Source organism: Equus przewalskii, chromosome 1 (assembly GCF_037783145.1).
Source record: "Equus przewalskii isolate Varuska chromosome 1, EquPr2, whole genome shotgun sequence".
NCBI classification, from domain to species: Eukaryota; Metazoa; Chordata; class Mammalia; order Perissodactyla; family Equidae; genus Equus; species Equus przewalskii.
Window position 1 is genome coordinate 32,738,916 of NC_091831.1, and position 17,674 is coordinate 32,756,589.

Genomic DNA, 17,674 nt, shown 5'->3' on the forward strand with positions numbered 1-17,674 from the left:
AAATCTTCTGGAAGGGATTCAGCATTCTAGATGACATTAAGAACATTTGTAATTCATGGGAAGAGGTCAAAATATCAACATTACCAGGAGTTTGAAAGAAATCAATTGCAACCCTCATAGTTGACTTTGAGGGTCTCAAGACTTCGGTGGAGGAAGTAACTTACAGATGTGGTAGAAATAGCAAGAGAACTGGAATTAGAAGTGGAGCTGGATAATGTGACTGAATGACTGCAATCTCATGATAAAACTTTAACAGATGAGAAGTTGCTTCTTATGGATGAGCAAAGAGAGTAGTTTCTTGAGATGGAATCTACTCCTGGTGAAGATGCCGTGAAGATTGTTGAAATGACAACAAAGGGTTTGGAACACTAAATAAACTTAGTTGATAAAGCAGCAACAGAGTTTGAGAGGACTGACTTTGAAAGAAGTTCTACTGTGCATAAAATGCTATCAAACAGTATCATATGCTACAGAGAAATCGTTTGTGAAAGGAAGAGTCAATCTATGTGGCAAACTTCATTGCTGTCTTATTTTAAGAAATTGCCACAGCCACCCCAGTCTTCAGCAACCACCACTCTGATCAGTCAGCAGCCATAACGTTGAGGCTGTTCCCTTCACCAGCAAAAATATTATGACTTGCTAAAGGCTCAGATGAGGGTTGGCATTTTTAGCAATAAAATATTTTTTGGATAAGGTATGTACTCTGTTTTTTTAATGCATAATGCTATTACACGCTTATAGACTACAGTATAGTGTAAACATAACTTTTATATGCACTGAGAAGCCAAAAAATTCATGTGACTTGCTTTATTGCAATATTCAATTTATTGCAGTGGTCTGGAACTGAACCAACAACATCTTCGAAGTATGTCTGTGGTTCTTCAAAAGGTTAAACACGGAGTTACAATATGACCCAACAATTCCACTCTTTGGTATATACCCAAGCAAACTGAAAACATATGCCCACACAAAAATGCGTACATTGATGTTCATAACAGCATTATTCACAATAGCCAAAAAGTGGAAACAACCCAAATGTCCATCAACTGAGGAATGGATAAACAAAATGTGGTATATCCATGCAGTGGACTATCATTCAGCCACAAAATGTAATGAAGTACTGATTAATGCTGCAACATGGATAAACCTTGAAAAAATGCTAAATGAAAAAAGCCAGACACAAAAGGCCACGTGTTACATGATTCCCTTTATATGAAATGTCCAGGATAGGCAAATCCATAGAAACAGAAAGTAGAATACTAGTTGCCAAGGACTGGGAGGAAGGAGAAATGGGCGGCGACTCCTCACGGACACAGGATTTCTTTTTTGGGGTGATGAAAATGTGCAATTCTATCATAGTGTTGGTTGCACAACTGTGTGAATATACTAAGACCCACTAAATTGTACACTTTAAAAGGGCGATGATTACAGTGTGTGAATTACATCTCAATTTTTTTAAAAGAAAGAAAAGAAGCTAGAAAGGAAACAGCATAAAATAAAGGAAAATAGAGGGAAGTAGTAAAATTGGTGAAATAATGAAAAATGAAAAGAATCAACAAAACAAAAAGCTGATTTTTAGGGAAAAAATATAAAAACTAAAGAGAAAATGATCCAAATGAAGACAATGAGGGATTTTAAGCAAGTGGACTCAAAACAAAACGTTAAATTGTCTGAATGGTGAGTAAAATGAATGTGGATTCAATTATTTGGTTGCAGCCCACCTGTCTATCTCTGCTATTTCCAGGGGCCATACCTGGACACAGAACCTTAAGGAGACCCTCCACTGCTTTCCCACGTTCCTTTCTTAAAGGTCCAGATGTGCCGAGAGACTGGGAAGAGCTGGAGGATTTTATGAGGCTCTGCTTTCTCCAGGGGTTTACCTTACAAAGAGTTTGTTTTCCTAGCATCACAGACTGCTTCACTTTATCTGTCCTACTGACCAAATTATTTTCAAAATTTGCAACATTGACAATGTTTGGTCAAGGCAGGGGATGGACTCACTTTGTTCCCTCAAATGTTCGAGGCTCTGAGAAGAGAGCACACCCCATCTCGGCTTCATTGTAAAGGACTGTGAATTGTCTAGGCCCTCTCGATTCTGTGGCCCTCAGGCTGCCCTTGAGCCCCTTGGGGCCTCGTTCAAGGCCTCCGACAAGCCAGGCCCACTCCCATCATATACCCGGTACACTTACTACAGTTGCTCTTGCCCCAACTGGAAAACTATCATCCAGGGGTTCAAAACCCTGAACAGACCAAATAGCCCCTTTAGAATATGTGTTTTTAACACCCCCTTTTGTGGATTCGTGGATAATACAATCTGAACTGTAGCTCACAGGAGCAATTAAAGGCAAAGTAAATGGCAGTATGACTCTCTTGCAGATGGCAAGGGGAATGTCATGCTTCCGCAGAGCCCTGGGACCTCGAGTGCCAGAGCTGAGACCTTCTCTCCCCGGGTTCGAAGAGCTACAACCTCAAGGACAGAGAGGATATGGCCTGGAGGGGTCATCCCCTACGTCATCGGAGGGAACTTCACTGGTCAGTAGCCCCACATGAGGCCTGCTTTGGGGATGGATGTTTTGTCTCCCTAGGTTAACAGAGTCCTCCCAGGAAGGACTCAGGTGGGATGGAGCAGAAGCTGGGGCCACAGCAGTCCTATCTGCTAATGTTCCCGCATGCCTACAGGGTCTAGTGCACTAGGCCTGGGGAAACTGCAGTATCTTTTGGGGCCAAGTCTTCAAAGGTGGTGACCTGGTCCCCAAGCTTTCATGCAGGGGGTTACATATGACCCTGGTCTTGAAGGATAGACAGAGTTTGCACAGTGGCTGTGTGAGCAAAGCCCTCCAGCCAGAAGGAAGAGTGTGAGTAGCTACACACTGTGGCTCACCAGTCGTCTGCGTGGATGAGCGCTCTGCACCACCCCTCATCCCCAGCAGTACTCTGTACGGTAACCAGTGTGGGCCAGTAGATGTGGTCCAATCCTGGCTGCAGCACTTACCAGCACTACGCCCTGGGGAAGTTACTTAACCTCTCTCTGCCTCAGTTCTCTCTTGTGTAAATGCAGATGATAATATTTTCTACCCCATAGGGTTGTTCTGAGAATTAAATGAGTTAATTTGGATAAAGCACTTAGAATAGTGCCTGGCACATAATAATTAGTAATTGTTTGCTATTGGTATTATTATCTTTAAGATATATGTCATGCAGGGGTTTCCCATCCCACTAATGACACCGAGAGCCCTGACGGTGGCCTCTGACGCCCTCTGTCCGGGCAGCCTTTCTCCTGGCCTTTGACCCGCCTCCTCCTCAGTGCCTGGCACTGGCCTTTCCAGTCAGCTTTCTTTTCTGGAACATGTCACCTCATTGCCCCCTTTGCACACTTGCGCTTGCCCTTCTCTCTGCCTAGACTGCTCTTTCCCCAGATCTTCTCTTGGCTGGCTTCTTCTTCTCATGGGAGTCTCAGATGGAATGTCATGTCCACAGAAAGGCCTTATTCAACTCCCTTCTCGCCCTCCAGCTCTTCTCTCTCCCGGCACCCTGCTTTATAGTCTTTACAGCACTCCCTGTTACCTGAAATTATTTTACCTGTATTTAAAAAAAATTTTTTGTCTCTGCCCAAGCACTGTAGGATCTGTTTTCCCGTCTTGTTTTCATTCCTATATCTCCAACACCTAGAAGTAGGACTCATAGTAGACACTCAACAGTTATGCTCAGCAGGCTTCTGACCAATATTAGTTGAATGCTTGAAAGAATAACCACAAGGAGCTGCCTTTTCTGGGCTCTCAATGCTGACGGCATTTATGAGCCCATCTCCTCTCTGTGGCTCTGTGACTTCTACTATGAGAGCTGGTAGATGAAGCAGACGTTCTAATGACTTGCCAAAGCCACTGAAAACCGCTGATGGGTAAAGGAACTGTGAACACCTTGACAACAGGGACCTGGAACCTGGAAGAGAGCATGGAGGCCTCCAGGCCACCCCCCTTCCTCTCTCTTTTCCTGGCGGCATTCATGCTGTTCGTTCCCTTTCACTCCCTTGGCATTAACCCAGGGCCCCCTAGTACCAGATACTTAATTAGGTGCTGACGATAAAAAGATGCCTAAGACTTCACTCTGCCCTCAAGGGGCTCCCAATCCTAACAGGAGAGAAAGATGTGTGCCTAAAGAATTGATATGTAAAATTATAATCAGCTATTAACTTTTGTTCTTTGGTATCTTAAGTGTTCTTTCAGATCTGGTGTGCTTTTCTGACCAAAGATATTTATAACCTTCATCAAAATTAACTAATTTTATATAAAGAACTTCCTTTACACAGAGATTTTATGTTATTCTGTAATTAGTAGGATTGCTATTTTGGTGAGTGATTGAGCTATAAACAATTTGCACAAAATGTGTCAAGATATCCAAAAAACGGACAGCTAAGTTACTCTTTATTCTGTATGTATGTTTTTGGGGACAACAATATGACACCACACTCACATCTTCTAGACTATGATGGGAGTCTCGCCAGTGGGATTTTTTTGTTTTTTGCAACAAGGTCATTCTAGAACTCAGAGCCCACACCAATCATCCTCTGAATTTCCCAAACAACTATTTTTCCAGTTCCTTCTCGTTGCTTCTAGCAAAATCAAAATAGTCTTCTTTATTTCAGATTGATAGATTTTGAAAAGAATACTTATTGACTATACATAACTATCAGCCTAGAGTTTACAACTTCTTTATTCTTGGTCCCAGACAATTTACTTATTGTTTTATTATTCAACAAATTTCTACTCAAGGGAATATGAAGACAGGTTCAGAGAAGGTGTGAAGTTCATCGTTGTGAAAGGCCTTGTAGAAAATTTTGCTCAAGGTCCCCCAGCAAACACTGACCCCTCATGCAAAAGTAGCATGAATGTATGTGCCAATAGAGTTTTGAGAGAATAAGGGAATACTCTCCTATAGGTATAAAATAAAATAAGGGGGTGGCATGCAGTGCAGGTGAGCTACTTCAAAAACCTGAAATTTCCAAGTTGAATAACCTGGGTAAGATTTTACGAGTTTAGAAAAGTACTTTCAATTCAAAGGAGAAGTTGGGAAACCCAGGATATTTTGAAAATCTATTTTTACCCTCGCTTCCAATTCACAAACTCCTACTTTCTAAGTTTTGGTACCTCAGGAAAGTTATATTGTATTCTTAGCAAAGGAAATCCTTTTTCCTAGTGCATTTCTATTCTGGGTCACCTGAACAGGCTTTTTTTGATCGTTGGGACAAGCTTTGTCATAAGCCAGCATGACTTAAAGCATCTAAGGAAGAAATAGACCCATGAGTGAAGTGATGAGCTCTTTCCTCGTCATTTCAGGAAGCCAGAGGGCCATTTTTAAGCAGGCCATGAGACACTGGGAGAAGCACACCTGTGTGACCTTCATAGAGAGGACCAACGAAGAAAGCTTTATTAAGTTCAGTTACAGAACCTGTGGGTAAGTAAGCAAGAGCAAGGTTGCCTCAGCGGAATCAGAGGCAGACAAATCAGGTGACTTGTGAGTCTTGAATTTTCTCTGTAAAATCACTATTTCCAACGAGCTGTGAGATATAGGAATCCAGAGTTGTCAGAAACATCCCTTGCCCTCAGTGAACTCACAATCCAGTGACAAAGTAGGTGGGTCAAGAGGAGACAAAGGGTCTGGATCTCCTGTCATGGGAGCAGTTGAAGGAATTGGGGTGTTTCATATGGAGAAGTGGTTCTGAATCAATTTGGGGTCAGTGACCCCACTGGGAATCTGATGAAGCTATAGGCTCCCTTGTGATGGATGTACATATATGCAAAATTCTGCGTGTAATTCTGTGGGCTCCATGGGCTTACAGACTTCCTCCAGAAAGCATAACAAATAATAAGACAACTGGATTGTGACTAAACTTATCTGTTATGCCAATAAATGTGAGTGTGGTGTACTCTCCTACTGAAAGAAAAAGGTTGCCATATTGATTCAAAAACTTGGACCCAAGTATGTGCTGTTTACATAAAATGACTACTGAAGAAAATGACCCAGAAAGGTTTAAAAGGAAAGGAAAGAAGGCATACAGGCAAATGCTAACAGAAAGAAAGCGGAGGTCACAATTTTAGTTAGAGACAAGGCCTTTTGTGTTTTGTTTTTAAAGTCAGAAAGTGTTAAAAAAAAAAAAAAAAAAAGGTGAGACACTTTATAATGAGAAAGGGTACAAACTATGGTGAGAATATAACCCTCATAAATCTTTATGCAGCAAATAGCATAGCATTAAGAGTCATAAAACAAGCCCCAGGGAATTCAAGGGGAAATCGACAGAAACACCAGCAGCAGGAGACTTTATTTCATTTCTGTCAACCCAAGTAGATCAATGTCAAATTGACCAAAAAGCAAGTAGAGATTTATAGAGCATGGGAAACATATAATTAACGGAGTTGATCCTAGGGGTCTATCAGATTCTGTAACCTGATGACGCGTCTTTTTTTTTAAAGTGCCTGTAGAACATTTATAGACATTGTCCATCTATTAAGCATTAAGAAGACCTCAATGAATTCTAAAAGGCAGAAATAGCATTAAAATATTCCCTGATTGCAAAGCAATGAAACTGGACATAATAACATAATAACAAAAAATAGAATAAACACCCCTTCATTGCTTGGTAAGTTAAAAGCTCCCCCTTTTTACAACTCTTAGGTCATAAAGAATCAGGATTAAAATTACAAGCTGTCTAGATAATGAAAGCCCTACGGTTCAAAATTAAAGAGCTGTAGTTGAAGCCATGTCCAGAAGAAAACCCACAGCCTCAAATGTCCACATCAAGAATTAAGAATGACAATTAAATATTCAATTCAAAGAAGTTAGCAAAATAAATACATAAAAAACACCACCTCAACAAAAGAAACCCAATGAGAGCGCAAGAAAGTCAACAAGTTAACATAGAACTAATAAATTGAAGAGTGAATTCTTTAAACAAACAAACAAAAAACTATAAATTCCTTACTTGTTAGTCCAACTAAAGCAAAAAAGTGACTGCAGAAATATACAAAATCAGAAATGAGAAAGGAGGAAATAGCCATAGATTCAGCAGAATCATAAAGAGTTTTTGCAAAACTCTAGGGCAAGAAATGTGGAAATCTGGATAATGTGAATGACTTCAAGGTGAGTATAAAGTGCTGGCACACACCAGTAACTTTGAAAGAAATGGAAAAATTGAGGAGAAATCTCTCTCCCCTAAAGCATCCAATCCAGAGTTTCACAGATGAATTCTTTCAAACCTTCAAGAAAGAGATTATTTTGGTACTATTTAAGCTTTTTAGAGGCTAGAGAAAGAAGAACACTTCCTTATAAATTAGTTTTAAGGAACTGTCATGACATTGCTACCCTAAAATGAAAAAGATGGCATCAAAAAAAGAGAGAAGTATAGATTCATCTAACTTATGAATAGCCTTGCAAAATCCTAACTAAAATGTTAGCACATAGAACTCAGCAATACCGGAGTAGAAGAGGTGGCTGCCAAGAAATTTGGTCTAAGGAATACATGACTAGTTCAACAATAGGAAATCTATTTGTGTGACTCACTGTATTGACAGGTCAAAGGAGAGAAGCCATATTCATATCTCAACAGATGCTTAAAAAGCATCTGCACAATTCAACGTGCATTTTTTGTTTTAAAAAATTAGCCAAGAAGGCTGGCCCTGGTGGCCTAGTGGTTAAGTTTGGCACGTTCTGCTTGGCGGCCTGGGTTCCGTTCCTGGGCTTGGACACACGCCACTCATCTGTTAGTGGCCGTGTTTTGGTTGTGGCTCACATACAAAAGGAGGAAGATTGGCAGCAGATGTTAGCTTGGGGCTACTCTTCCTCAGCAAAAACAAACAAACAAAAACTAGCCAGGGTAGCACAGGAATAGATATCAAGGATAGTTCCTTGACTTACAAAAAATAAATGTTGTATATATTTAACCCAAAAGCCCACATCATATTTATCAATGATAATCCTAGAAGCATTTCTGTTAGAATCAGGAACAAGTCAAAGATATTCATGATCACCATAATCATGTCACATTTTTTTGGACATGCTAATATAATTAGACAAAAGAAAGAAATAAACATGACGAATATTGGCAGGAACAAGACAATATTTGTATTGTTTGAAGTTAATGTGATGAGTGCCTAAAAAACCCAGCAAATCAACTGAGAAACCATTAGAAACAAAAGGAGACCCTATTAAGGTGACCGATTACAAAAATTAATAAACAAAAAATTAATTCTTTTCCCTTATAATGAAATAGTTTGATACACTTTTATAATGGGAGAAGAAAATCACAGCTTTAATAGAAACATAACAGATAATATATCTAAGAATAAACTTAACAAAATTGCAAAAATATGCCAGACCTAGAGGAAAAAAGTGCTAAAACTCTAAGGAAACTTTAAAAAAAAAAAAGTAGAAATGGGAACACATACCATTTCCTGGTATGGGAATATTCAACATAGTAAAGATGTCAGAGCTCCCTAAAATAACCTACAAATTCATGCCATTCAGATTTAAACAACATCTCCATATATGTATATGTAGAAATGTATGTATATATTTTTTAGAATTTGAACAAATGATACTGGAGTTTATATGGAGTAATGACCGTGTAAAAATAACCCAAAAAAAACAGAAAGAGATAGAGAAAACAAACAGTAGTGACTGAGGGACAGGTAGGGGAGGGGATTATAGGAAGAGGTCTGATGGTCTATCCAAACATATAGGATATTAAAATTCAAATGAAGATAATAAGATTTAAAAACATTTGCAACTTAAGAAAAAAATAGACATACAGAGAAAAGAGTTTAAAGTGAATATGCCTATACACTAATTTATGCAGCATTTTAAGTGAGTGAGAGAAAGATGGGTTAGTCAATTAGGATACTTGAGTTTTGGGATGTTTAGATAGCTCAGTGTGAATAAAATAAAGCTGGATTCTTACCTCACTTCTTACACCAAAAACATAGCTAGCTGCATCAAAGATGTAAACATTTGTTAAAAGAAACAGAAAGAAAAGAAAAGAAAACTTTTCTTTCAAGTATTAGAAGGAAGCAAGAGTGGATTTTACTTATAATCTTGGAAGATAGCTGGCCTTTCTAAGCAGGACACAAGAAAATGAAGATGTTACATTAAAATTTAAGTTCTCTATGGCAAAAACAACACATATACAAAAAACTAAGTCAAATGAGAAATAACAAAGTGAGAAAAATATTTGCAACACATTTGACAATCAAAAGACTAATTTCCCTAATTTACAAACGGTTCTTACAAATCAGTAATAAAAAGATGGACAACCCAAAAGAAAACTGGGGGAAGATGTGATCACATAGGTCACAAGAAAAAAAAATACAAATGTTATACATAAAACATGAAAAACTAATCTCAATACAGTGAAATACCATTTTCCACCTATTCAGTTGGCAAAAAGCATTTGATAAAACCAGTGGTGGCCAGGTTATGGGGAAACAGGACTTTTAAAATATATTATTAGTGGGCATATAAATAAACACAGCATTTTGGGGTTGCAATTTGATGGTATCTATCAAAGTTTCAAATGCACATATCTTTTTATCCATTAATCCCATTCCTAGAAATTTATGCTACCACGAACAAGTAGGAGTCCAACCATTTCTTTGTTTTCTTGTTGTTGTTTGTTTGTTTGTTTTGTCTGCCTCTCCCATAAGGCTTTGTTTAAATAGCAAAAACTGGAATCAGCCTAAATGTACATTAATAGGAGACTGGTTAAATACAATTTAGTACTGTGTTGCTTTGGAAAGAGTGAGGGAGGTCGATATGTGTTGTTATACAAAGATCTCTAAATCAAGGAGGAAAAGAGGTAAGATGAAGGACAAGTTACTTAGAGTATTTTATAATTTAAAAAATATATATATATAAAATTTTCTGGAAGGATGTTCAAGAAACTGTTAACAATGGTTGTCTTTGGATAAAGAGATTAGAGATGGGGTGGAGACTTGATACTTCAATCTTTTGTAGTATGAGTCTGTATTTTTTTAATGTTTAATAGAGATTTTCTGGTTGGTGGGAGTAGGGACCATTTTAATTTCTTTTTTTATACCTTTCTATGTTAGGAATAATGAATAAATATTATTTGAAAAAATAATTCTGCCCGGAAGGGGAGTCATTTCTAAGGCTCCTCTGATAATGGGACCAAGACATACACTTTACAGAAACTCAGCTGACTCCTTCTCTTGTCTCTCCTTCTTGTCATCAGAGACGGCCCAGCAGAGACTTGGGGGTGGATGGGTGGGGGAGGGTATGTGCTTTATTCCAGGAAGAGAGACTATATCTTTCTTCAGATTCTCGAGTGGATCCATGACCACCAAAAAAGTCAAGAACCATTTTGGAGGGGATTTCTATATTGGGAGGGAAGTTGGACGAAGAGAGCACTTTCAGCCCTGAAATTCTGTGTTTTGCTTAGTAGACACACACACGCACATGCACACGTACACATTGGGGAGGGGCATTAGACTCTTGCTACTCCCTGACCTGCTGACCTGGGTATTTCTGCAATTATCCAGCTGTTGTTCCTATGTTGGGCGCCGAGGAGGAGGCCCGCAGGAGATATCCATTGGGAAAAACTGTGACAAGTTTGGCATTGTGGTGCACGAGCTGGGCCACGTGGTTGGGTTCTGGCATGAACATGCCCGGCCAGACAGAGACCAGCATGTCACCATTATCAGAGAAAACATCCAGCCAGGTAAGGAGCCTGTGTGGAGTCTGGAAGCCACTGGCGAGGAAGGTGGCATCCATGGGGTCAGGCAGGAGTGAAGGAGAGGGGTTGCTGGGAGCGGACCAATGCTCATTTGTAAGTATGGAGGCAGCAACCTTATTGTGCAGGGATTTGTCATCAGCACTGCCACTGTCCATCCCTGGCCCTTCCTGGGAGGTCGTCTGCCATAGCTTGTGGGTTAGAGCAGAAGCAAAGTGACTTTCCATGTTGTAAATAAAGGACAAGGAAATCCATCTCCATTTCCTAATAGGAACAGAATTGACCAGCACACTGTTGCAGCATCAAAGCTGATAAGCCAAAAAGAGTTCTCCTGGTTGCTTTTATAAGACGCATTTTTGCTGACTTAGGCAACACATCTTTTTGAAACTGAAATATAATTAGGATGTGAGTACATGTGAAAACAATATTTCTACCTAGGAATGTTCTACCGCACGCAAGGCAGAGGAAGTGTCTAGATTTTTAAAAAATACCTTTTCATGTTAAATAATTTTATATAGAAGTTCATATTGAACATGAAAGTAGCTGGTTGAATAATATGGTTGCCGTAAAAATGCTTCTGAGAGTCTGAATTGTGAACTATTTGGGATTTAACTTAACTCTTTGATTTGTTGTCATTGTTCCTTCAATAGCAAGATCAGAGATTTTTTTTTTTTTAATTTTTGAGCAATCAGATTGATAACTAACCTGTTCTCAAAGTTAAAGAGTTTCGAGTGGCATTGGGGGTGGTGTGTGTTGGGTAGTGGGATTGGGAGAACATAGGGCTATTCCAAGTTTCGAATTTCTAATCTGCTAAAAAAACAAGAATCCCCCCTCCCCAACTGTGTTATTTGATGATTGGGCTAACAGAGCTCTCAGGAGTTGCTATGGGCCCTCCTTCTCCCCACTCTGCCTCCTTTCAGGTGCCTGCCTTGGTTTTCAAAGGCCTTAACAGAGTGTTGTGTCACAGGTCAGGAGTATAATTTCTTAAAAATGGAAGCTGGGGAAGTGAGCTCTCTGGGAGAGACGTACGACTTTGACAGCATCATGCACTACGCCCGGAACACCTTCTCAAGGTCGGAATCTATGGTTATGCCTCGTCTGTGTTTTACTGTGCCTGCCGCAGGCGTGGGTCGGATTCCTGGAGGTCTGCGGAGAGTGGGTCTCTGCATGCTCATAGCACAGTTGGCGTGTCTGTCCTTGAAATACAGTGGCCTCTGGGCTGCAGTGAAATATAATCTAATCAGGTTCTCACTAATAAGATTGAATCCCATTGTGGAGCTGGTGTTCCATCATGCCCTAGTGTCACAAGCAGCAAACTGGAAAAGGGAAATTATGGAGAGGTTGGCTGGGATAATAACTTAGAGGCTCTGTGTAAAATTTCCAGTGGGCGGGGAATCTTCTAAAGCATTTCCTACCAAGTTCTCCTAGAAGAGATTTGGTTTATTGGAAGCTAGACTGTGTCAGAGCTTGGAGGGTGGTAAATCATGTGTTCATTTTAGAGGTGAGGAAAATGAGGCCCTAGGCAGCTCAGGGGCACATGGGTAGCTGGGGTTGTAGTGAAAGCAAAGATCCAGGTCTGCCTACTGGTCACACATCATGGTAGCTGGTATCCCCAAGGATGGCCGGACCAGTTATTTACAGCTGGCATCAGCAGGCTCTGTTTTGATGAGTTAGTGCTGTGCTGGACCAGGTGTTAAGTATTTTCATTACTGCCCTTGCTTCTAGACCATAAAAGCGTTTTGTATATACGAGTTTTCCCCTGCTAGTCCCAGTTTGGTGGGTCTGTCCACCCTTGGATTAAAGGAGACACAGTGCAAATATTTTCTCTCTTGGCACTTTTTTCTCAGTCTCCTCTTAAAATCGGCTTGTTTGCTTTTTATTTGTTTATTTAATCAATTAAAAAAATGGAGAAATCCAAGGTGATTCCCAATATGTATGCAGGACAAGGAAAAAAATAGGTGAGGAAATGTGGGGATGGGGTAGGGGGAGAGACCAAGAGTAGACAGCTAAGTTGAAACTTGGAATCAGTTTAGTATTCAGAGATATGCCACAAAGTCGTGTGCACTTTGTTGTGGTCGGCAGCAAATCCTGCCCTGTGCTTCCTAGAGGTCACAGCAAAGAAGGAAACAACTCCATTTCATGTGTCACTGTGTCCATAAAGCTCAAAAGAAATCATTCATTCAGGAGACACACAGCTCTTCTGAGTGAAAGGGAAACTATTTACCCAGGATGCCTTGGCTCTTGGGTAAGGCTGCTGAAAGCATCCTGTTGATGAGGTCGTAGAACTGGGGGAGAGATCCTCCAAACATCGGCATCTCAGGTTCTCAGGGGACACTGTTCCTCCGGCCACACAGCTGATTTAGTTATGAGCTCCATCTTGCATCCCGGCAGGAGCTCTCTGCAGCTCTAATAGGTGGAGTTTGTCAAGGTCAGCATCTTGGAGCAACTGGCATGGGACTGAACTACCCTGTTCTCTTTACTCTTCTCCTGGCTCTTTGTCGGAAGACACCAAGGGCAACATGGTGTCATGAAGAGGCCACTGAACTGGGAGTCAGGAGACTCGGTTTTAGTCTTAGTTCTCCCATGCCCCTTGGTACTGAGGGAGGGCTACACAGTAATTAGGGGCAGCTGTGCGCTGGGTCAATCTTTACCTCCCTGGGCCTCAGTTTCCTCATGAGAGGGTTGGACTTGATGTTCCCCAGGCCCCTTCCAGCTCAAACATTTCATGTTGTAACTTCTCAGTCTGGTGCAGATGGCTGAGGGATTCACAGATGTGATCCATTCATTGCCATATGGAAATCGGATGTTTCCTCTTCCAGGTTAGGAAACCGAGATTTTGAGGGACCTGCTCTGGACTGTGGGGGTCAGGATGAGAGCCCACCTTGCAGAGCTCACAGGGGGAATGCTTGGGTTGTGGGGCTGCGCTGACTCACAAGTTTGGAAAATCCTGTGGGGAATGGCTGGTTAGCGCCACATCAACCCCAGGGGTGGCAGGCTACTAAGTAGAGGGAAAGTATTGATTTTGTCAGGGAGCCAATGTCAAGCTGGTCCAGGTGAGAAGCGTGTAGCTTGGTTCTTATTTCTATGACTGTCATAACTCTTTGTATTGCTTTATAATTTACCTATTAATTAATCTTATACATTTATCTATTAATATTTATCTGTTGTATTCCCCTCTCCCTCACTAGACTGAGATCTTTGAAGACAGAGACAATCTCATTCTCTTCTAGTCCCCAGCACCCAACACGGTACCTGGCAAAGAGTAGGTGTTCAATAAATATTTGTTAAATGAATAAATGAATGAATGAGTCACAGAAGATAGGGATATCTGCAATGCTGGGAAATAAATAGGTGAGAGAAGAAATTTCCATTATCCTCCTTGCAGTTCTTTCCACATACTCGCAAATGTGGTGGTCACTTCATTAAGGAGAACCTGCAAGTATCCGCTATGTAGGGAATTTGGGATAAAGTACTACTCGTGGGTTGTAGGAACTGCTCTGCCTTTTCAATACCTGCTATGCGCCAGTTACTGTGCAAAGCTCTGAAGCCAGAGGCCAAGGCAAGAATGTAGACAGAGTATCTTCTGGCACCAGCATTTCTTTTCGTGTCTTTCTTTTAAAAAAAAAACTCTATTTTTTCCCCTCTAGCTCATAATGCCATCCCCTTTGCCCCTCAGGAGATAGTCATTATTAACACTGCTGTCAGTGTGAACCATTTTATCAGCACAGACCAGTGGAAGACCATGGACCAAACCCATGAAATAATAGTTCCTCATCAAATGTACCAAGAACTCCTGGGAGGGAGATTGACAAGGGGGCAGCCCATGGTGTGATGAGCAGCGAGGAGGAGCAGAGCAGCTCCCTGAAGGTGTTGGAGGGAGGCAGACTTCCCTTCTGCTACTGTGATGTCATCTATCACTGCAGAACAACCTACCCCCAAACTTAGTGGCTTACAACAGCTATTTTTTATGATATTGTAGGTCAGTCTGGCTCATTCTTCTCTGGTCTCACTGGAGATCACTCACATAGCAATAATCGTTTGACAGTGTGATTGAGTTGAGGAGTCCACGATGGCCAGTGCCACGTCTGGCTGTTGTGCTCCCTGTCCACGGGGGCCCCTCGGTTCTCCTCCATGTGGCCTCTCATCCTCCAGCAGGCCAGACAGGGCTTTTCACCACGTCGAACTTGGAGTTCCTGGAGGGCAAGCTGAAAGGCTGCAAGGCTCTTAAGTGTCAGACTCTAGAACTCACATGATGTCACTTCTGTCGCATTCCACTGACCAGAGCAAGCCACAAAACCAGCCCAGAATCAAGTGAATGAAGAAATAGATTCTCCTTCTTAATCAGAGGAGCGGCAACTTCATGTTGCAAACGGATATGGATATTAGGAGGCACAATTCATTATTTTGACCATCTACCACAGCTACCTTCTCACCCCTGCCCCAGGGTTCAGAATGGCTTCAGCAAATCTCTTTTGTAGTAGGTGGATACCTGCATTGCCCTTTCTGCCAGCGTTCTGTGTGGATTTTCAGAAAACTACTTTTTTCAGTGGGGCATTTATCAGTGGGTTACTGGGGGGTTTTCCTGAGCCTTTTGTCAAAAGTTCCCCCCTCCCTAACTCCATGTCATTACTCCTAGTCATATATCCTCTGGAGCTGGCCGACACATCTCTTTGATTCCGTAAAAGAGCAGAAAATGGCTTATAGAACGTTTGCTCATCCGGGGGGGTCAAATGCTATTCCTGCTGATGGGAAACTCAGTCTCCGTGTCTCTTTACGATGGAGCTGTCTCCTTCCAACTTTACTTCCTCTAGTTTATTGCCTCCCCGGGCTGGACCGGGCTGTGGGGAGCAGTGTCTTTGGAGGTTTCCTTGGGCAGGGGTCCAGGAGATGAGGAGACAGTTCCCTGGGACAGGAGCGTCCTTGTTTGGAGGACTCGGCACTGACAGTTTTATTCCCTAAGGCATCTGCCAAACCCTTTCTTCCTTTAGCAGAATGTCAATGCTAAGAGTCGTCCTACATAAAAGGGGGGATGTTACTGCAGTGGTTTACACACGGGACATCTCGTGGAGGATACGTCTTCCAGATCCCAAAGCCTTGCAGGCAGCTCAGGGAAGTGCGGGGGAGGGAGTCCCAGCCCCGAGGAGCTGTCTGAGTGTGAGCCAGTGCTATTACTGTTGTGTTGGTTTCTGAAGTCTCCAATGTTCTTAACTCTACCATTTATCCAATATGCAGTAAGCCCCACTGTTTCTTGGGTGGTGGGAAACACTGGCTGGAAGGAGGAAGAGGCCAGAGGGTGGGCTCCAGGCCTGGCTCTCCATCACTTGCTCTGAACTCTGAGTGAGTCACTTCGGCTCTGCAGGTTTGGTCTTCTCACCTGTAGAGAGGGAATCCTAGTAAGCATGGCGCCTCCCTCCGCGGGTGTTATGAGGATTGAATAAGATGATGCGTGTGAACTGTCCAGCAGGGCCTGGGACATAGGGAGGTCCAGTGAGCACTCAATGAGTGGGAGAACACGTTATCCACACCGCAGACCACGGGCACAGTCGCCTACATGATATGGTCCTCGGCAGGATCAGTTAGCCTGGTTGCTAAGAGATTGTGGTGAGCCTTGCATTTTGTGCAGCAAAATTTCATTCTTCAGGGGATTCAAGAAAATAGTTACAAATGGACACATCTTATGTTAGAGCAGAAGTGCCCATTTTTGGATTAGTAGGTGATTGAATTTAGAATTTTATGTAAAATTCTTCATTGAGGTTTAAAACTTGGTGAAGTCAGTGAGAGAGAGCAAAGATTCCACTACAGTTTCTCTAGAGGACTCCGGACCCAGAGGCGAGGCCATGGGAATCAGAGAAAGGCAGGCCGGGGGTTAGATGTTGGGGGCAGGGGTGCTGAAAAGGAAATCGGCTGATGATCTGGGCTCCCACCTGCTAACGGTGGAAAGAAATTGAGCTTGAAGTCCAAGTTAGAAAAAGGTATTTACCAAAACAAAAGATAACAAAGAATGTAACCAGGAAGAAATAAGAATAATTAATTTTTTTCAATGTCGTCCAGAATTTAGGGAAAAGGAAATGTTTGAAAAGAGAGAGGAGAGAAAAGAGAGGGCAGCTAATAACTAGGTAACGGGTGCCTTTTCACGTTCCCTTTTGGATGTAAATAACTAGTTTGAAGGCCATCACCCCTCAAAAAAAGACAATACAGTATGATAAGAAGAGACTAGATGAATAAGGCTCAAAAGTAACCCAGAGGAGGGAATGGTCAGCTCAGGAGGGGAGGGATAGAAAGGGCTCGGGAAGACTTTTAAGAGGGAAAGCCAACTGATGGGGTTTGGGAGAATGAACAGTTTTCAAGTGGACAAGAAGATGAAGGTTGGGCAGCCTTGGTGGAGCACAGCACGTGCAAAGGCATGTTTGGGGCCAGTAGGAGTTTGGTGTTGCTTAGGATAATGAGTGAGGAGGAGGTGTCGGGAGAAGTGGCTGGAGAGGAAGGCAGAAGACAGGAGGTGATGGGAAGTGGGCGAAGGCTCCTGCGCAGAGAGGTGACATGCCTGCCCTTGCATTTCAGGGCAATCACATTGCCAGGCTGTGGGTGTAGCTCAGGGGTGGCTGAGTCTACAGGGAGGAGGCCTGTTAAGAGCTCCTGGGAAGAATTCAGGAAGGGATGCTGATCTCCTGAGCTAAGGCAGGGGTCTGGAACAAGCAGAAGAATGGAATACATTTGGTTTTGAATGAGTTGGATAAGAGACCCATAAGATAGCCCAGTGGAGGGGTCACCAGGCATTTGGTGCTTAGCAGGTGGTTCTGGGGGTGGACTCAGAGAATTAGCTGTGAACCTATAGGTGGTGGCTAAAACCCAGAGGAGCAGATGGAGCAGGAGAGAGCAGAGAGGAGGAAGAGGGCAGAAACCTGAGGGGTAGCACTTAAGAGGGAAGCTGAAGGG

At 42.2% G+C, this 17,674-nt stretch overlaps 1 protein-coding gene across 1 annotated transcript in view; it reads left to right on the top strand.

Annotated features, from left to right (window-relative positions):
- The window catches only part of TLL2 (tolloid like 2), a 133,103-nt gene that overhangs the window by 74,518 nt on the left and 40,911 nt on the right, over positions 1-17,674 (top strand). The window contains exons 4-7 of the mRNA XM_070560448.1: positions 2,377-2,532; positions 5,334-5,451; positions 10,548-10,726; positions 11,706-11,811. Coding sequence (XP_070416549.1) covers positions 2,377-2,532; positions 5,334-5,451; positions 10,548-10,726; positions 11,706-11,811 — 559 coding nt within the window. The remainder of the gene's footprint in view (positions 1-2,376; positions 2,533-5,333; positions 5,452-10,547; positions 10,727-11,705; positions 11,812-17,674) is intronic.